The following is a 22,025-nucleotide window of genomic DNA, read 5'->3' on the forward strand; positions in this document are numbered from 1 at the left end:
ATAAGATAGTCCTGTTATGCAACTAATTTCCTACCTAAATTTTTAACACTGTTCACCACTTAGTAAGAATTTCCAATTATTCTGAAGAAGGCATACAACCTATTTTCATAACCCACAATAAAATTGGGCCAGAAAAAAATCCACATATTAGGAATGACTTGACCAAGAAGTTATATAAAAAAAAAAAAAAAAAAGAACACAGACTTCATTTGATTTGTAATCAAATAATTTGGGATATTCACCCTTAAAACAATCTCAGAAAATCATATTCTATATAGCTGAAATTCTATTAAGCATTTAGTTGACTATAACAAACTGCATGTTGAACTTCCTACCATTAAACCAGCCAGGGCCCAGCAAGATAGCTCAGCAGTCTAAAGCTCCTGCTTAGGCAAGCATGCAGGGACCACGGTTCAATCCCTAGCACCACAGGCCATGCCAGCCCCACTCCTAGGGTGGGCTGAGCCAGCCAATAAAAAAATAAGTAAATAAATAAATAAATAAATACTTAAAAAATAAATAACGCAGCTAATACCTTAACATCGTGAAAATGTAACGAGGGCTTGCCGCATCTTTGCCACCGTGAAGCCGAGTTCCAAACTGACCAATGGGCTGAAGCAAGTTAATATTATTACTTCCCACAAAGTTCTGGGCCAAATTCACAATAGTCATCATCAACGCTTGCTAGAGTGGAAACAGATCATGACATTAACATTTTAACTTTTTTATAACTTTTCAATTTATATTAAAATATCAATTCTATTACATTGCTATCTTCATGAAAACTACTTTATTATGCATAATTATTCTTCATGCCAGTAATTGCCAATGGATTCCAATCTTGATACTTACTTCTCCATGATGATAAGCAGACATTTCAGCAACAGATCCAGCCAACTGAGCAACTTTAACTTCTCGTTTATCATTCCTCTTGAAACAGGTAAATAAAACTTTACGTTGTCCTGGTTTAAAACCTAGTTTTAAAAAGAATAACCCTCTTTAAAAAGTATTATTTCATGACATAATTTAAACAATTCTTTAGTGCCAACAATGCTCTATCTATTTAGGAAAAAAAAAAAAAAGAGTAAAGATACACTTTGATTTTGAAGAACAGGCTAAAATCGTTAATTGAGGTTCTATAGTAAGATGAATACATACCTGTGTTTTTTTATCCCAAAAGCACAATACTTGTTGAAAGACAACCTTCTAGAGGGGCCAGGGAGATGGCTCAGTAAAATAAGTGCTTCCCTGGCAACAAGTGCAAGGGACTGAGTTCAATCACCAGTTTCACAGAAAGAGAGAGAGAGAGAGAGAGAGATGGCAACAAGCGCAAGGGATTGAGTTCAATCACCATTTTCACAGAGAGAGAGAGAGAGAAAGAGAGAGAGAGAGACAGACAGACAGACAACCTTCCTTCTGTTTTTTTAATTTATTTGGTACAGGGTCTCACTATATAGTTCAGATTCATAGTGATACTCCTGTTTCAGCCTCCCCAGCATTGGGATTACAGGTGGGCCCACATGGTGAGCCCAGTGTTCCAGGGCCAGCACAGGATGCAGTACCAGGGACTGAACCTGGTTCTACCACCAAATTATCTCCCCAGCCCATCTTTTTTTTTTTTTTTTTTTTTTTTTTTTGCAGAACCAGTGATTGAACTTAGGCCCTTGAGCTTACCAGGCAAGCGCTTATTCTACTGAGCTATCTCCCCAGCCCTTTTCTTTCTTTTTCTGACACAAGTCAATATGCAGTCCAGGCTGGCTTTGAACTCATTTTGTTAGCCTAGGTTAGTCTGGAACTCACAATGATCCTCCTGCCTCAGCCTCCCAAATGCTAGGATTACAGGTATGTACCAACTACCTGCTATTGTCAAAAGAACAGACCAATGGCACCAAACTCCTCCCATATGAGTTTCCAACACTGTCACAATCAAAATGGCATTGTAACTAAAGCAACAGTATTATGCTGAGCTGTAGGGGACTCAGGTCAACAATTTCTGACATTGCCAGTCAAGCGGAAGACCCAATACTATTATGAACTGCTGAACTCTTTTAGATTATTTTGCTGAATTAACACACCTATAATATTCAAATAACAGAACTTAACAAAAAAAGGGGATACAGATGAATGTCCATTTTGTATCTGTGTATTCAAAGTGGTTAGGATAGATATATAGTTACGTTATCTTAATGAATAGAGGGATTTGTTCTAATGGTGTTTGTAGATAGGATATCATGTCTGCATCTTGTACAGCAATTAACCACTGCGAGGAATATATGCAATGTGTTAATTATTGAAACTGTCCTACCAATTTGATTTGAAACTGTCTCATTGCTATTTGTTGGGGGCCTGCCCCTTAGCTCAGTTCTTTAAGTGGCTGCTTCAACAAAGCAGTCAGGCTCAGGTTGCTGTGGTTCAATCCCCACAACACAAGCCAGCCAGTCATGCCTTGAAGGCATTCGGAGCAAAAAAAAACAAAAAACACTCATTGCTATTTGTTTATCAATAAAATTATGGGAAAAAAATTTAAAAAAGCAATAGTAAACCATCAATCGACTGACAAATATCACCTTATGTCAAAACAGGAAAACTCTCATAAAGATTTACAGTGATAGTTAAGACTACATGCAAGGCTTGTATCTTACTAATTTGCGCACTCTTCTCAATGTGGTTACTTACCCTATGAGGAAATTACTAAATCAGTAAGTGTCAGTAAGCTCAGAGTAACAGAAATAATATGTGGCAACTATTATCATCATCGTGGGCCCAGAATATTATAAAACCAAGATGATACAACACATATGGCTATTTCTTTGAAAATTTTATAACCTGAGAACATTTATCATAGATGATACAAGAGACACACAAAAACTGATATAGAAGTATCGCTTCTGAAACCAATTCAGATTGAAAGTGTTAGGTAAGACTTCATATAGAGAGGTAACTTCAGGCTAAAACATAATGGATGGATAGCATTATCTTTAGCTGAAAAACCAACAAATGCAAAGATCAACGATTTGCTAAAAGTTCTAAAATGAAAATAAAGTGCTAGATGGGAGACGAAAAAGTACTCTAGTGGGAAAAAGCTTCTAAATTTTGCTCAGTCACATAACTTAAAGCATTAGATTTGAATAACTGCATGAAAGTGTACTATAAACATTTCTCATAAAATTTTAAGTTACTAAAGCTCCATTTTATTTTTTATTTTAGAAATTGTGAATTAACTCAGGCAAAAGGTGCATCCTAAAGATCATTTTCTGAAAAATTTAAGAGAAGTTTAAAAGTTTCAAATAAAAAATGAAAACCTTAGCCCTACACCAAAACATATTCGAAAGCAACAAAAAAGTTTTAGGTTTCTCTGAATCAGTTCTTAACGTGTTTTTATACAATTTCAAATAATAATTTTAAAATGTATCAAATAAGTCCACAAAAATTCATAATGAATAACATAAAAAATTAGAGAGATGTTTTAATCAAAGTTTACTCACCATCAACAAGGGATGGTATAGATCTTTCATTATCTGAGTTTGAGAACAGGATCAATTCCTTGTTGATGAAATCATTATAAGTCAAATGCTTTGTTGCTGTACCATATAAAAATTGCTAAAAGAAAAGTTAACAATTTGTCATTATTACATGAATTTTGGTTTCTGCTTCTCCAAGATCATTGTTCTTTATGACTAACCTCTGGTAAGCCATGTAACCTACGCTGTCTCCGATCTTCCATGAAATTTGTTAACCATTCTTTTCTGTCATCAATCTTCTTCTTACTGAATGCCTGAAAAATTGCATAAAAACTGATTTCACACATGAAAAATAAAATACATCAGAAAATTTAAATTTACAAATGGAAGACAACTAATTATAAACTTCTGGGGAGTTAAAGGTTTTTTTCCAATCTTTGTATCAAAAATATATCTGTACTATGTTTTTCAATTGAAGAAGACAGGTATAAAAAAAACTACTACTTATAAGCAGGAGAATTTCTAGACTTGCCACAGGAAGTGAGGGCTGGGAGCAAAAATACAGTAGGTAAAAAAAAAAAAAAAGAAGGCTACTGAAAGATTCTTTTTTTTTAAATGTATTTGGTTGTTACAGGGTCTCACTATGCAACTTGGACTCTAGGTGATCCTCCTGCTTTCAGCCTCCCCAGCACTAGGATACAGATGTGCACTACTATGCCTAGACTAGGCTCAGCCTGCCCTGAGGGTAGGGCTGGCAAGACATGTGGTGCCTGGGATCGAACCAAGGTCCCTGCACTTGCCTAAGCTTTCCTAAGCAGGTGAGCTATCTCACCAGCCCCGAAAAGATTTTTCTTAAGTATATTTAATTACCAAAGTAATGGCAGCATCATCTTCAGGACCAGCATATCTAAACAAAATGCGGTGCCTTTCCATATCAGCAAAATATTCCTTTGCTTCTTTAGCTGTACTGGTACCCAACCCTGTACAATTTTAGGAATAAAAGTGAGTAACAAACATCAGTGTCTATTCAAAACTATCAAGCAAGGAACAGGTAGAGAAAGTTTTAAGAAATCCACCAAGCTAATAATAATTACACTAACTGATTATAAATGACAAACCAGATCTTACATGCCTCCTGACATAACTATGCAATATTTCCCAGTAAATGTTTTGCCAATCAAATCTGATCACATCTCTCATTTAACAGTTAATCAAAAATAAGGGGAAAAGAAAGAATGTGCTGCATACTAAATGAAATGATAGGAATACAACAGGCAAAATCCACAACATGGGAAATTATTAGGGACAAGAGCTCAACTTTCCTAGTGAAGGAAAAAAATATGAAAAGTGAAACAGCAATTAAGAGATTTAAGAGACCTATCGATCAATGTAATGTGGAACACGACTAAAAATATGCATTATATACGATAATATGTTTTTCTTGTGGTTTTATGTAAAGCTTTATATTTTTGTAATGCTGTTTACATATTAACTTAATCATGAGGAATTTTAACACTGGCAGGATTTTTCCATGTTAAACTATAATTCGTTCAGAGTTATATACTAAAGCAGTTGTAGATGAAACCATGTAACACCAGGATGTTATTTCAAGCTAGGAGAATGGTGACAAAGAGAAGTTCAGATGAAAGAAGATTGGCCACTGAAGTAGTAACCATAAAGAACATTAGGAATCCATTCTATAGAATTTTCTATGATAAATTTTTAAAAGTTAAAACAGCTGTTTTTGAATTTCAAAAGAAACAAACTTTCAAAATATACTTATGTTGCTTTCATAAAAGTAAATTTGTTAGAAATCACTTTACAAAACTTCAATATTTTTTAAAATACAAACCTTTGTAGTATTTTATTTTCCAGGCTTTCTGGTTTTCTATATGTTTTTTCCACTCATCAAATTCAGGAATACTGTAGAAGGAAAGTTCCTGCTTATTTTTGCTTGCCTTAAATTAATTAAAGAACAAATTAGTATTTCTGCTTCTCATAAGACAACAGTATGCACCATAATAATATAAAAATAGTACCTTTACAATTGGGGTAATAAATTCTTCAAGAAAACCATGTTTCAGAAGTGATGGCCAATTGTGATGGATGAAATTAATAAGCAGGCCTTTTATGTGAGAACCATCTTGATCCTAAATAAATATTAGTAAAGAAAACATACTAATTTTGTAAAATATAACTGCTTATATAACAAAAAAATTTTTTAAACTCAGGAAAGAAAAACTTGCATTTGAATTTTAGAACTCTATGATAGTTTAAATAACAACTATTTCTTAAAATGCAAATAAAGAATATAGCTAGTCATATATTTATAATGGGTTTCATTATGAGAATAACTTAAGGATGGAAAACGTAAAACATGGTTATAATACCATTTTACTGGGCACGGCAAGAAAAAACTCTTCAGTCTGCTGACTTAAAACTGGAAAAGTGCTGCTTAACATTATATTGAATTGTATTTTTTCTACAAATGCTTTTATTTAGAATATAAGAAAAACAGAAGGTTATGAAATTTCTCATTTCCAATTTTCAAGTTTTCTTAATTATTGCCTTTTTATAATTCAGCTCCTTTTGATTTTTGTGCACCCCAACTTATGCTATCATATACCAACATTAACCATCTATTTATCAGTCATCCCCACTTGCAAATTCCATCATTTCATTTGCACTGACTTGTACGGTTAGTTGCTACTGTACAACACTGTGTTCTGTCCTCATATGTATTGTACTTTTTAAAACTTTATTCCATACAAGGTCTCACTACGCAACTAGGACTCGTAGTGATCCTCCTGTTTCAGTGTTCCCAGTGCTGGGATTACAGGCATGTGCTACCACACCTCATGTCAAGGCCAGCACAACACACCTGATTTTCCAGGGTCATCATGGTATGTGGTACCAGAGACTGAACTTGGGTCTTTGTGCTTCCCAAGTTCTCTCCTCAGCCCCTACTGCATTTTAAAATATTTTAAATAATAAAACTGCTTGCAGCCTGTTTTTTGGTACTGGGAATTGAACTCAAGGTCTCATGCTCTCCAGGCAGGTCCTCTGCTGACGAGCTACATCCCAGGTAATAACCAATAAAATAGATACTCAAATATTAAATAATTTAAAATGTGTTTCACATGTTTCCATTCAGCAGTGTTTTTTTTGTTTTGTTTTGTTTTTTTTAAGCAGTGTTTTTGCCTTCAATGTAGACTCAACTTTCACTCAAGTTATCTTGGAACAACTTTCATCAAACAAATTTATCAAAGAGACAACTGAAGATAATGAATTTTAAATGTCATAATTTTCAGACCAACCTGATCAGTCATAATCATAATCTTTCCATAACGCAATGTTTTTAGAGATTCTGCATCATCATAACTTTTCTTGTATTGTAGACCAACTATCTTGATAATATTGTTTATTTCTGCATTTTCCATGATCTGTATAAAAGGAATGGCATTGAAAGTATTTTGAGTGTTGGAATCTATGAAAAATAAAACTCCATTTTAAAATTTAAAAATCTTTGTAAAATAGTAAAAACATTAAAAATGTGTAAGAATAGATATATAGATATATACCTGCTTATGAGAAGCTTCTCTTACATTAAGAATTTTACCCCTTAGAGGGAAGACTCCATATCTGTCTCGCCCAATTACACCTAATCCAGACACAGCCAGTGATTTGGCAGAGTCTCCTTCTGTTAATATCAGTGTACACTCCAGGGAATGTTTGCCACCTGAGAAAAATTAAAAATTACATATATTCTAATTCCTCATTTAGAAAAATAAAGCCAGAAATATTAATGATCAGACAGCAGTGAAAGACTGTAACAGTAATCGTATATTATGCTGCTTAAATATTGAATATATTTTATTGAGTTTCTATCTGCTGAAAACTAGTAGTATGTGGTATATATGGTAGTTTTAATGAAGTAAAATACTCTGAACAAAAAAATCACACAGTCTGAATGAAAAACTTCAGTAACCAAATACAATGTTTAATAATCTGAATCTTACCAGCATCATTAGCATCATCCAACTTGGGAATACCTTTGATTTTACTATATTTTACTGATGAACATTTCTTATTCAGCTGAGTCTGAGCTTTAAATTTCACCCAGTTCAGAATACTTTCTACAATGCCACAATTAGAGGCCTAAAAGAACAAAAAAAAAAGGAAAAGAAAAATGGAAGTATAACAGTAAACAATATACAAATAAGTCAAAAGTTTCATACATTTCATTACTGTGATGGCTGGACTCTGGAAAATTTGAAGGTGTTCTAATGCAAAACAATAATGAAGAAACATAGTAGTAAATTTTACTCAACTAGTACAACTAATTCAGACAGCTCTATACACAAAGACCTATTGTACTAAAATATATGGAAAAAAAGACACTACTACCTGAGAAAAATTCTATTGTAATGAACTCCATAAAGAATACCGTTACTGGCAAATTATACTCATGAATTTATTAGCTTGCAAAAACTGGCATTTTAAATAACTTTCACTACAAAATATGTCTTAAATTTGCTATGACAAAAAAATTAACATGACGGGAAATATTAACATAAATAGGAACATATATATGAACCTTATTCTGAAACAGCTTAGCAATGAGGATTTCAACTTTACATACAGTCTATACTTTTTTTTACTTTATTTTTTATTATTAATTTTTTTGAGAAAGAGCAATGAGATAGTTTCAAAACAGGTTAAGTCTGTGCTTTGTAGTGAGTCAAGATCTTAACCCAAAATGAAAAGTTTAACCATTTCCAATTCCAATACAGCTATTCTAGTGATTCATTTTAGGTAAATGAAATCATTTTCTGGAACATTTAATACATAAAGAGGTGAACTATGTTGCCAAATCTAAATTGATTCCACCTAGAAAAAAATATAAAATCTGAAATCAAATCAATTCATCATCAAAACTGTTGTGAGGACAGAAATTTGGGGAAATATTAATATAGGGAAATTTGTGCTCAGAATTTATTATAGTTAGGTCCAAAAGTACTACTTCTATAGACCTTAAGCTAGAATATACAAATCAAATTTTGTTTTAAGTAACTTGGCAATGAGGGTTTCAACATTGTATATTTTTACTTTATAGTGAATCAAAGTATGATGATGTTAACCCAAAAAGAAGTCAAACTCCACCAAACTCTTCAAAGAGGAGGGACTAGAGTATATTCATCTTTGTATTTCCACTGCCAACTGTGCTTACAGGTGCTCTACAGATGTTACTGATAGTACTGCTGAACAAGAGAAATGAATCAAATCTTGCTTATATACAGGATTACAAGAAACTAATATTAGCTACCAAGCCCAGTTAAAAATGTAAAATTATTCGCTTGTAGCCTCATCTTACTTTAGAAAAGTTAAAATACCCTAAACATATATATATATACACATATGTGTATGTGTATATATATATAAATATGTATACATATATTAAAATGAAATTTTCAAGTATGCACAAAACAGTGTATCTTATATTGTATTTGTTACCACAATCAAAAAATACATATATATATATATATATATATATATATGTAAAATTCATCAGCTGAAGTTGAAATGAAAGTAGAAAAGATGAAAACGAGTTCTATAAAGACATATATTTGTTACCAAAAAATCTGAGCTTTACAATGGCCAATGCAAAGCTAAAACATGAGCAGCTACATAATCCCCACTTAATCCTTGTTATATCAATTAATGACTTTTATGAAACAGTAATATTATCAGACTTAAGGATATAATTTATATAGTAAACAACTCTATAGAGTTAACAAAGTTAACATAAATAGAAAAACAGAGTTAACATAAATAGAAAAACTAATCACAAATAGAATAATGAAGAAAAGTAATCAACTCTCAATAATACTGAAAAATCATACAAGTTTTACTCACTGCTTTAAAAAATTTTTCTGATAGTTGGCATTTGGACCCAAAACTTTTGGGCTGCAGGGTCATGTTCTCCTTAGTCTGAGAATCAAAAGTTGGATTTTCAATAAGACAATTAATAAAAACCCATATATGGTTTTTTACCTGTAGAAAATATATAAAAGAAAGGAAGGTCAACATCAAAATGTATTATTTAGTAAGCTGGCAAAATACATAAAGCACCACTTACTTGAAATGGTTTCACTGATACACCAGCTTTGTTCTTTTTCTTAACTACTTCAATCAGTTTACCAACAACTTGATCTACTACATAATCCACATGTCGTCCACCCTAAGGACAAAAAATTTTAAAAGTATAGAAAACAAAATTTTCTATAGTAGGAATGGTCAACAACTTGGTAAACTCAGCATTATTAATCCCATTTTCTGCAGAAGTAATATGAGTCTCAAGTGACACAGTTCAGATTTTTAAAATAAAGTGTTTTTGGCCATAGCACCAATAAAGCAAGCTCTATCATTTTTATCAACTCACTTCTGACACCAATTGAGGTGCTTTCCAACATCCACAACTAAGTCTCTCATTCTCTAAATATCAAGTGGATGATCAACAATGTGATTCAATTTTGGCACTAACTATCCAGAGTTAGCACAGACCACACAGATTAAAGGCTTGGTCAGACAGTAGAATAAAAAGATATATTTTATCATCCCTAATATTTAGGAAATTCCAAGAGTTGTGAGAACTCTAGCTCACAATTAGAGACAAAGACCAAATGTGTCTCTCTTTTAATGCCATAAAACTCCATATAGCAAATGTTATTATAGAAACAGCAAAATAAGAAAGGGCATGGAAATAAAAATGAAAGCAAGCCTGGATGGTGGTAACGAGACTCAGGATTTGAGCCTACCGACTGAGGCAACCGCTATTAGCTGGCCACCTAAAGTCCACCCTCCTTGTACTTCATTAACAAACACAAACTTTTAAACTGGCAACTTAACCAGCTGAAAAGATTCACATATAAGAGAAACCATGTGATCATTAAGCTTGTATGTCTAGCTTATTTTTTTTTAAATATGATGGGCTCAAGGATCATTTATATTCCTACAAAGGACTCAAATTTTAAATTTTTTTATAAAATTTTATAAAATCTTATAAATGTACATAATGATCACATTTATCATAGGGTACATGTACATCTTAATTTTTTTGTCCCTTCCCTCCTTGCTCCTTCTAGAATTAAGACATGAAATGTACATATATTAACTCCACATAAGGAATGTAAATATTATGTACTACAGACATGTTCAACAACAAAAAAAAAGGAAGTGGATCAAGAGATGGTGGGGGAGGAGGGCAGGGAAGGGAATGGGAAAGAAGAAATTAAAATATATTTTGTACATGTACCAACTCCCCACAAGAAATGTAAACATCATGTACTACAAGCATATACTAATTAAAAAATATTCTTTAAAAAAAAAATTTTTTAAATACCCACAAACCATGGTTCCAGTATAACTAAGGACAGCCATATGACTCAGTTCTAGCCAGTGTATTTTCTTTTTTTAACGTATTGTTACAGGGTCTCACTACGCAGCTCAGACTTGTAGTGATCCTCCTGCTTTCAACCTCCCCAGTGATGGGATTACAGGCATGCGCCACCATACCCAGACTTGGTGGCCAGCTCAGCCTGCCCTGAGGGCATGATCCCTGCATTTGCCTAAACTTGCCTAAGCAGGCACTTTAGTCCACTGACCTATCTTACCAGCCCTAGCCAGTGAGATTTTATCAAAGCTCTACCAAGGTGGACCTTCCAGGAAAACTATTATATTCCTGAATAAAAAATATTTATCTCAACAGAACATGAAAAGATGCATAAGGTTGCAGTAGGTATCTTGCAAGTATGAAAATGAAACCATATTTTAAGGCTGACAGAAAAGTAAGACAGAAAGACTTGTGGTGCTATGATAAGTCTAAAACTACTAATCCCCAGACCCATAAGAGGAAAACAATAAAACCTGTACATGTTTAAGTCACTTTAATTTTCAGTTACACATAAAAAAATGCAATCATAACTAATTTCAATTTCTGTCAACTAGTAAAAGTGTTAAGTTACAAGTATTAAGCATTTTAAAAGTTATAACTTGTGGGGTTGGAGAGATGGCTCAGTGGTCTAAAGCACCTACTTGGAACAAGCTTGGCAAAGCACAGCACAGGGACCGCGGTTCGATCCCCCAGCACCACATGCCAGCCGGCCGCGCCCCCTGGTGGGCTGAGCTGGCCACACACACACACACACACACTCTCTCTAAATAAATGTTACAAAACAAAAAATTTAAAAAAAATAAAAAGTTATAACTTGAACAAGAATGAAGAAACACTGCTTTAAGCTAGAGTATATGATTTTTATTGACCAACATTTTATCATGATCAGTAGATTTTTAAAAAAAATGCATTCACTGATTGATTACAATGCTGGAGACTGAACTAGGACTTTGAGCAGGCTAGGCAAGCTCCTGTACCACTGAGCAACTGTATCATCAGCCCAATAAACACTTTTAGATGAGAAGATGTCACTTAATTCTGAAATCTGAAAACCTATAGAAAAGATGGTTCAAAGCCTTAGAATGGCAGACCTCAAGAGACTCATTTCCTATTGCTCTGTATTACACTCTGAACCAGTATACAGAATAAGAAATGCTATTCTAAATTTCATAAAACATGTTCAATTATAAATGCTAAGCACATAAACTTATTTTTCAATGGATGTTTAAATTATAACACAACTACTGTGAAGAAAATAAGTTTTCATTCTCTTTAAATTTTATTTTATTGAGAAACAAATATCAATGAGACAGTTTCAAAGCTGATTAATAGGACATTTTCAACAATTAATACATTGTACATTGTTATCTTCTTAAAGTTTTCATTCTCATAATTGAATTTTCATTTAAAGACAGTTTAATTATTATGTTATTCCGTTATCTTTAATGAAGAATTCTTTTACCAATGACTTGAGAACAAGGACTCTGCATACTTACTTTTGTAGTTGCAATACTATTTACAAAGCTGATTTGCTGGAATCCTTTTTCACTCAATGTCAAACAAACATCCCATCTTTCATTTGCAAGTTCATGAATAACTTTCAGGGCTACCCCAGTTTCATCCAATTTGTCTTTCACATAAAGGTCAACATAACTGCGAAATCCATTTACCTATTAATTTAAACAACAAAACCAATAAATGATTAATTGTACATTGGCAGCACAAATAAACAAAAGCCATTAATGACTTCTCACACTTGCATCTTCTCCCATATTCAGCAGCTCTTATTCCACAGATTCACGACTTTCCCTATTCTGTATCTTTACTCAAGTTCTTTAAAAAAGAATTTCTATGTATATTTGAGAAAGAGGATAAAAAGAAACAGCGAGACCTGTAAAACACAAAACCTTTTATAATTTTGTTTTTAAAATGACAAAGTAGATCTCCAGTATGAGTTTAAACATGTAGAGTGCTTGAAATAAAAGTCATTTCTATCCTTTACAAGAAACAGCTGATCAAATAGTGATGATTTTTCATGAACTCAAAGAATTCAGTTCTTTGAGTTCTTAAGAACTATCATAAGATAGCTGGCTACTCTGAAATTTGAAAAGAGACATGGATCTATAGAAAATAGAACCTAAACAGTTGCTTACCTAAGGCAGAAATTAAATAAACCAATAGGAACTTTAAAATAGAAATTCTAACTCATCAATATAAAAGAGTATATAGAAAATGTGAGTGTGAGAAAGTCTTAGGGGTGGTAGTCATAAAGAAGTTATTCTTTTTCAGGTTTTTCCTCACAAAATCCCACCAACTCTTCATAGGAAAGGTCAGATACAATAGAAAGACCCTTTCCTCCCTGTAGCGCTGGCTATCGGAGAAGAGCAGTCCATGGGAAATCCACCCAGATGTATCTTCCTTCCTGAAATAGTGTATGTGTAGGCGTGTTTCTTTTACAGGTCAGAGGGCCTCGAGGCCACAGACTGATAACACCAATAAATATTTACTGCAGCTAGGGAAAAGAAGAGAAAAGAAGAAAAATCTCTGCCTACTGGCGAGCATAACTTTCCGTGACAGCCCATGCTGCATTTCCCAGATGCAGGATGTATTTGTCCTTTTTTTTCTTTTTTCTATTTGCCTGGTCCAAGCTCACTCTGTAGAGCCAGTTTCTCTCCTATTCTTCATTTTTGCTTTCTTTAAAAGTCTGCCACTGCTAAAAAAAAAAAGCCTCTACCTATTGAGGATGGGCATAAATACTTCTACAGCTGATTCCAAGAGACACAAGCTCACTGTGCCCTTCAATGACAGATTTAATCAGACTATACATCATCTCCCCTACCAGTTTAGCCCATGCAAACAACACTCCGATAACAGTGGGTTTTAGCTGGAAGAGCTATAAGAGACAGATCATCTTTGAAGAAAAACAAGGAAGAATTTAAAGATCTATATATAAATATAGAAGAAATGAACAAATCTTACAGTGCAAATCCTGGACAGATTATGCCCCATACTAAAACCTATTTGCTTCAGTATCTACTGCTCTATATTATATATCTAATTTTCAAAAAAACTTCCAAACATATCAAAATGTAAAAAAAAAAAGAGAGAGAAGCAGTCAAAATCAGATATATCACATGTTGAAGAATGTATCAGTCACAGCTCTTAACAATTTTTTTTTAATATTTTATTTATTTATTTGGTACAGGGTCTCGCTATGCAGCTCAAACTCATAGAGATCCTCCTGTCTAAGCCTCCCCAGCACTGGAATTACAGGCATGTGGCACCATGCCCAGTTTCAGTGGCCAGCAATGTGCAGGGCCACCACAGCATGTGGTACCAGGGATCAAACCTAAGTCCTTGCGCTTACAAGATAGGTGCTTAGACCCGCCAAGCGATCTCTGCAGCCCCAGTCCCAGCACTTAAAGTAATTATAATTATGTTATAGCTTCTAGGGGAAAGGGTAACAATATGTAACCTCAATAGAAATGGAAATTAAAAATCAAATGAAAATGTTAAAAATCAAAACAGAAGATACAAAGAATGTCTTCGAGCGGCGCGGTAGTAGACTTAAGGCAGTGAAGAAAATAAAAATTAATTATGTTCAAGACAAGCCAAGAAAAATTAAACTAAAACACAAACAAAACAGATTGAACAAACCAGACAAAGCATCCAAGAGCTCAGAACATCACTAAATGATAAAATTATACATATTTCAGAAGAAATATTTAAATATCTGAACTTTTTCAAAGTTAGTGACAGATACCAAACAACAGGTCCAAGAAGCTCAGAGCACACTAAGAAAGATAAATGAAAACAAAAGCAAGAAATTCCACATAAAAATGATATTCAAAGAGCGAAACAAAAAAGCAAGTAAACAAATAGAAAATAATTAAGACAGCCAGAGAAAAACCACTTACTAAGTGAGTTACAGTTAAAATCCCAACAGCCTTCTAATCATAAATCATGCAAACAAAAAGACATGCAGTTACTCAAATGCTGAAAGAGAGCCACTGCCAACCTGCAGTACATCTCCACCGAAAACATCCTTGATAAGGAAGGGAAAACAGACTTTGTAAGACAAAAGAAGAAATTCACGACCAGCTGTTCTATAAGAAATGTTAGGGAAAATGTTCATGCAAAAGGAAATATGGTTAAGATCAGAACCAGGTCCAGTGAGTGGTACATGTCTGTAGTTCCAGCTGCTCAGAGGCTGAAGCAGGACAACCGCTTTAACTGAAGAGTTCCATGAAAGAAAGACCCCCCCAAAAAGAAAACAATTGGAAATTCAGATATACACCAACAAATTAAGAGGACTGGAAATTGAATAAATAAATGTACACTATAATCTTTCACTTTATTTTCCAATTGTTCTAAGAGACCTGATTAAGGTAAGATGTCATCATTTTATAATTTTCTATCAATTAAAAAAATATTTCTTCTGCCTCATTCTTTTCACCTCATAGTCCTCATAGCCTATCTAAAAGTAAAACATGATGACAATGACACAGGAAGTTGAAGACTTTCAAGTATATTGTTATAAAAAATTATTTCACTACATGTGAAAGAACATCTTATTTAAAGTTTGACCCAGGCTGGGGAGATAGCTCAGTGGTCTAAGCACATTTCTGGCAAGCGCAAGGACCTGAATTGAATCCCTGGTACCACATGTTGTGCTGGCCTTGGAACTGGGCGTGGTGGCGCACACACACCTGTAATCCCAGCGCTGGAGAGGCTGAGACAGAGGATCACTACAAGTCTCAACTGCACAGCTAGACACTGTATCAAAGCCACTTAGAAAAGTACATTTATTATTTTTTTAATTATTTATTTATTTATTTTACATTTACTTATTGTGTGTGTGTGTGTGTGTGTGTGTGTGTGTGGCCAGCTCAGCCCACCAGGGGGCGGGGCTGGCTGGCATGTGGTGCTGGGGGATTGAACCGCGGTCCCTGTGCTTTGCCAAGCTTGTTCCAAGTAGGTGCTTTAGACCACTGAGCCATCTCTCCAGCCCCAGTGCATTTATTATTAACTTACAGAATTTGCTAAAAAAAGATTTTTGAAAGTAGTAAGTCAACAGAGAAGACAGGTTCATTTTTTTAAGTGCTCCATTAAACTCAGAAAAGACAGAATAAGAGAACCAAGAAACAAACAAAACAAATACAAGAAATACAGTATAAATCAGCTAGCAACAGCAGATCTAATACAAACAACCACTTTAAATGAGAATAATCTAAACACATAAATTCAAAGAGCGTATTAGATTATGTTCTGAAAGTAAAATCCAACTATATCCTGTCTACTTTAGAAAACACTTACTGGCAGTTTCTTTCCATTGAACATGACCTTGACCCCTTTACATGAGCCTGCCAAATCATACGCTCTTCTTGTCATGAGGGCCACGATATCCTTGTCAAGTTTTTCCATCTTAAATTTACACAGATCTGGTTGGAATGTTATGCATGTATAATCTTCTCCATCAAAATGTTTAATTTTGGCTTCAGAAGTCTTCATCATATTATTCATCCATGTCTTTAAAAAGAAAAAAATATTCACATATTTCTACTATGCTTCTACATTGCATAATACAACCCTGTAAGAACTCTTTCACTTACTAGTTACATACATATATTTTCCATTTTTACAATAAACCAAACAAACCATAAAAATTGAAAACATACATAAAAAATCTGTGGGTATTACCATTTTAAAAAAACATCATGTTGAAAATAAACTGTACTTTATATATTGGCAGTAAAATACCTTTTAGGTTCTTCAACATACAGGCTTTTTAAAAAATAAAAAGGAATGATGTTCTTTTTTTAAAAACTGATTTTATTTGTTTATTTTTATTTTTTGCTTTATTTGGAGACAGTCTCACTATGTAGTTCAGGCTAGCTTTAAACTATGTAGCTCAAGCTGGCCTTGAACTTGCGGCAATCCTCCTGCCGCAGCCTCCCAAGTGCTGGGATTACAGATGTGTGTCACCACATCTGTCTGTAAATCTATTTTAGCTTGTATAAAATTTCAAACCATTTTCAGAGACCTGCCAAATTTTGAAAAATAGGAATTTGATGATTTAATAAATTTTTGAAGCATGCAAAGTGATTGCATTTAAATCAATCTATGAGATATTGAATATTTTTACCATTACTTGACTAAAATAGTCAAATAAACCATTGTGCTTTAACGGAACGATGGAGAGTTAGATTTATGTAAACTCTTCCAAGTACCGTGATATTTCCTTACTCTTATAACTTAATTAATGCCTGAAACAAACAAAGTCATGGGAGTCACTACGAAGTATGTAAGATTCTATTATCTCAGCAAAACTAAACAAAAATCAGACATTCTCTCATACCTGTTTAAAACTATGTTTGTATTCTTTGCAAGCTGTTTCTACTGTAAACTTTGTACTGAAAATATTACAAAGTTTTGCACCATAACCATTTCGGCCACCTGTAAAACAAAACAACATGAAAGATTTAGTGAAAATGATTTTAAAGAAACTTCAATAACTTGTCTACCTCAGGGCAACTCTGTTTTAAAACAGTTCTTACTGTATTATTTTATCAATTTTTTGATTCGATATTTCTGAGTGTATTTAGATTTTTTTACATAAAGAAAGATAAAAGTAACATTTAGCATATATAGGTATAAATAAAACAGATTTTATAAATTCAGTACCTTTATCACAAAAAAATTGGTAGCTCTTACGACTCAGTAAGCCTACGGAGTATGAAATGTGAACTTTCTATCAAAGTCACTTCTCTGTATGATTTCCCAGAGCCTCAGTTTGTAAAGGAAACTACCAACCTATGTCAGCAACAAAATTAATTAGTAAAACATTTGACTCTGGTCAAAACACATTCAATTTTATAGAACCCAGATTCAATCTCGAAGAATTTAGAAGTAATTTTACCAAAGACATATGCTTATGTAATAACTTACATAATATAGTGTCACAGTAATCTTATGTAACTTAAAATTCAAACTATTAGCTACAATAGAGTTCTACCAGTTTCTGCATAAATATGTTATCAGACTTTAAAATGCTACTATAAGACTATATAAAGAAAACAATATTATTCACATATGACTGTTCTTTATAAATTCTGAAAAGGATTTTATTACAACAAAATTATCAAGTTTCCTTTATTGTAAGTTTACATAAAATAGAAAGGGATTTTATATTAAGAAAATTATTTTCAACCAAAATTCCACTCAGACTTTACCTGTAACTTTTTTCTCATCATCATCATAGTTACTGGATGTTAAAAGCTGTCCAAATATTAAAGCAGGAACATAAACTTTCTCTACTTTGTGTTCTACTACTGGAATGCCTTTTCCATTATTCCAAATGCTTATAATATTAGATTCACTGTAAATAAACAAGTAGAGGTTACAGTTTAAACTAATCTTTATGCTGAGGCTAGAAAAATGCCTGAAATATTTACAAGGGACCTCATGACAGAATTAGGTTTCCTTACAAGTAGATCAATGGTCTTTTAAGAATACACAACTCAACATTTAAATTCATAATAATTTCAAATTGTGTACTGAAATGTGCGCTCTAAGTCCAAAGGTAAAAACAGTGGACCTTAGATACAAAGATCCACTGTACTACTTTTTAGTCTTTCAAATAGAAGAGGAGGGGAGGGGAGAGAGGGGAGGGAAGGGGGGTTGGAGAGGGAGGGTGAGCAAGCTTGAGCGAGCTTGAGCGAGTACGCACGTGCCTGGGAGCGAGAGCGAGCCGGAGAGATAGCTCAGTTGAAAGAAAAGAAAAGAAAAGAAAAGAAAAGAAAAGAAAAGAAAAGAAAAGAAAAGAAAAGAAAAGAAAAGAAAGAAAAATAAGAATAGAAAAGAAAAAAGAACAGAACATTCTAGCAGGGAGTGGAGTTCAATCCCTGGTACCACAAGCCACACCGGTCCCGCCCCCAGGAATGCTAAGCCAGCCAATGAGACCAGGCGTGGTGGCACACGCCTGTAACTCCAGCACTGAGGAGGTTAAAGACAGGAAGATCACTATGAGTCCAATCTGCATAGTAAGGTCGTGTACCAAATACATTAAATAAATAAATACATTCTACTATAATCCAGAAAACAATTATCTCCATCACAGTTTCAAGTATATAAAGCCTAGGGCAGGTCAAATAGCTCAGTGGACTAAAGCACCTGCCAACAGGCGCAGGGGCCTGGAACCCCTGGGCCTGCCATGCCGTCCCCATCCCGGGGGCACGCTGAGATGGCAATTGAGACTGGGCGTGGTGGTACGTGCCTGTAATCCCAGTGCTTGGGAGGCTGTAAACAGGATAATCACTAGGAGTCCGAACTAGTTGTGAGACCCTGAACACCCTGTAGACTCTTCCCTAAAATATAGGGGGGGAGAAAGTATATCAAGCTTGACATCTCTGACTTTCAGTAAGTCTGTATGAATATAAAAAGGAAACTTTCTATTAGAGCCACTTCTGGCTCTAAAAAATTTCAATCTGTATCACTTCCCAGATCTAGCAGTTTTTTCTTTTCTGTAACCTCTATACTTGTATTCCATATTCTGTAACTATATTATTTGCTCCATTAATAATCTCCAAAGAAATAATCTTCACAGAAATAGGAAGAATACTGTTTTGAATAGGCTACAAAGTTTGAAAAATAAAAGTGAATAGGTTGTCATAATAATTTATTACCAACCCTGCTTCAAGGTTGTATATGGTGAGATTTTTGGACTGATGTGCAAACATGAGAAGTATAGAATTCTTTATCCTATTTTTAAAATATAATCTAATTTTTAAATGTTTTTTTATCATATTACGTAGGGACTTAAAGTTCAACATATCAATACTTGATGAAAAATACCTGTTCCTTATTATGCCTAAGATGTTTGAAATGCAGTGAGATAGTGAGGTTAAGATTGATAGCCCAAATCATTTGATAATAACAATAAGCTTGTCTTCTGGATGGTTAACAACCTAAGTTTGCAGACCAAAAGTAGAGAAAAAGGAGGGCTACAAGGAAAGCCAACATTTTGGCTCTAGCCTTCTAAGGTCAATTAAGACTCAGGACATATGAGAACTTGTACTGTAACGTCATGTACCTCGGTAGTGTCCCAAATTTTCTGATCAAGAAGATTATGGGACCAAAGAGGAAAGTGATCGATGACGTAGAATGTGCCTAAGGAGAGTCACATGGGGAGAGGACACTCTCTCAGGCTTTCACAGAGAGCACATTGGCCAAGCAATGGCCGTGACTCATCCACATGGCTGCACTGACAAAGGTTCTACAATCTGAGGTACAGGATCTCAGGATAAATCCTGAGGGCATCTCACTGACCTTCTCAGACCAAAAAGCTACAACTCTTGTTGCATAGGTCCTGCTTTACCTTGGTCTTAACCATCCAGTAGAAAAGTATGAAGACGAAATATAGGAAATAAAGCCATGCTGTTATGTTGAGCTGTGGGGGACTCAGGTCAATAATTTCTGACATTGCCAGTTAAACAGAAGACCCAATGCTATTATGGGCTACTGGACTCTTTTAGAATATTTTGCTGAGTTTACACACCTATAATATTCAATAACGGAACTTAGAAATGGGGTATACAGATGAATGTCCATTTTGTATCTGTGTATTCAAAGTGGTTGGGATAGATATATAGTTACATTCTGTTAATGAATAGAATGATTTGTTCTAATGGTGTTTGTAAATAGGATCACAAGTCCGCATCTTGTACAGCAATTAACCACAAAGAAGAATATATGCAGTGCATTATTTGTTGAAACTGTACTTCCGATTTGATTTGAAACTCTCATTGCTATCTGTTTATCAATAAAACTTTGAAAAATAAAAATAAAAAAAAATAATTTATTACCATCAATATATAAAATACTAGGAGATAGCTTAAAAAGAAGATACCCATAAATGAGGATCTATGTTAAGTGTTCATAATACAACAGAAATAAAAGTGTATATATTATGATTCTATCCATTTTAATAATGCATATTTATGGAGATATATGTATTTTTACTTGAAAGCTAGTCTCAAAGTATTAATCCCAAATAAATGAGAATACTTACACTAGTGAAACAGAACTCTGCTTAAATGTGCTTCCCATATATGTGTTCAGTTCTGGTGCTAAGGACTGAACCCAGGGCCCCAAGGCCACAAAGTACTCTCTTGGCCGTGGAGCTATACTCTAAGGCTTACTGGTTTTAATCAGATGCCAGCAAATGAACTGCTTCAATACCAACCATTACCTTATATTATTTCATGAGCTTTCAACACCCTGTAAAAGCTGCTCCGAATTCTAACCTCTTGAACGTTTATCAAAATTCTTCAAGGCATGCCTTGCTGATCTAATTCTATACATTTTGTAATGACTTTACTTCTATTTTACACCTATGTCAAAGAATACTATGGAATCAAACAAAGAAGAGCTAATCTGAACTGTATAGCTGTTAAAATTTAACCTCTTCTTCATACAAGATATTTATCTACACACATACACAAAGAAAAAAAACTGCTGTACAAAAATGTTGAATGAAAGTCAAAAGATAGTAGAGAAAAAATAGTAGAGAAAATAAGGATAACTGAATGAAGTACCTGAAAAAGCATTTTCCCATTTGAATTCTGCTTAAAAATAACACCTTAAATTAAAAATATAAGTTACACAAAAATTGTAATTCTCAAATACAACTCATTTTAATACATAACACTAATAGCACTGTGCTATATGTAATAAAAGAAGAATGCATTTATTGGAAAAAATTCAATAAAGTGTTACAGTTAAAATTAAAAAACAATATGCAATTTCTCACAAGTTCTTGCCTATTACAAGTTTTAAATCTATGTAAAATTCAGGGAAAGCAAAAAGCAACCTTTCATCAGTGCTTTATAAACAACAACAAAAAACTAAAAACGCAGGTGAAAATATGTATCTCCATCCTTTCTTCTTTAAAATAGCTAACAATTTTTGTTTTATGTCAAAACAATTTTCTAGCAGAGTTAAAATGACAAAGATTAATTTTAAAAAACAGCTTGATCTGATTGCCATTAAGAACCAAATAAATTTAGTTATAATTGAATCTCACTATTATCCTTACTTTTTTTTTTTCTTTT

At 33.7% G+C, this 22,025-nt stretch overlaps 1 protein-coding gene across 1 annotated transcript in view; it reads right to left on the reverse strand.

The window, feature by feature from the left end:
* Positions 1-22,025, reverse strand: part of Top2b (DNA topoisomerase II beta) — a 54,585-nt gene that overhangs the window by 28,353 nt on the left and 4,207 nt on the right. The window contains exons 5-20 of the mRNA XM_012515344.1: positions 18,147-18,292; positions 17,273-17,370; positions 16,231-16,443; positions 12,411-12,584; positions 9,601-9,702; positions 9,378-9,515; positions 7,481-7,619; positions 7,043-7,200; positions 6,779-6,904; positions 5,501-5,611; positions 5,314-5,419; positions 4,332-4,441; positions 3,683-3,775; positions 3,486-3,600; positions 853-974; positions 536-684 (exon numbers count right to left, since the gene is read on the reverse strand). Of these exons, the coding sequence (XP_012370798.1) occupies positions 536-684; positions 853-974; positions 3,486-3,600; positions 3,683-3,775; positions 4,332-4,441; positions 5,314-5,419; positions 5,501-5,611; positions 6,779-6,904; positions 7,043-7,200; positions 7,481-7,619; positions 9,378-9,515; positions 9,601-9,702; positions 12,411-12,584; positions 16,231-16,443; positions 17,273-17,370; positions 18,147-18,292 (2,100 nt within the window). The remainder of the gene's footprint in view (positions 1-535; positions 685-852; positions 975-3,485; positions 3,601-3,682; positions 3,776-4,331; positions 4,442-5,313; positions 5,420-5,500; positions 5,612-6,778; positions 6,905-7,042; positions 7,201-7,480; positions 7,620-9,377; positions 9,516-9,600; positions 9,703-12,410; positions 12,585-16,230; positions 16,444-17,272; positions 17,371-18,146; positions 18,293-22,025) is intronic.

The sequence above is a fragment of the Octodon degus genome, unplaced genomic scaffold (genome assembly GCF_000260255.1).
Source record: "Octodon degus isolate 3935 unplaced genomic scaffold, OctDeg1.0 scaffold00059, whole genome shotgun sequence".
In the NCBI taxonomy this organism is placed as follows: domain Eukaryota; kingdom Metazoa; phylum Chordata; class Mammalia; order Rodentia; family Octodontidae; genus Octodon; species Octodon degus.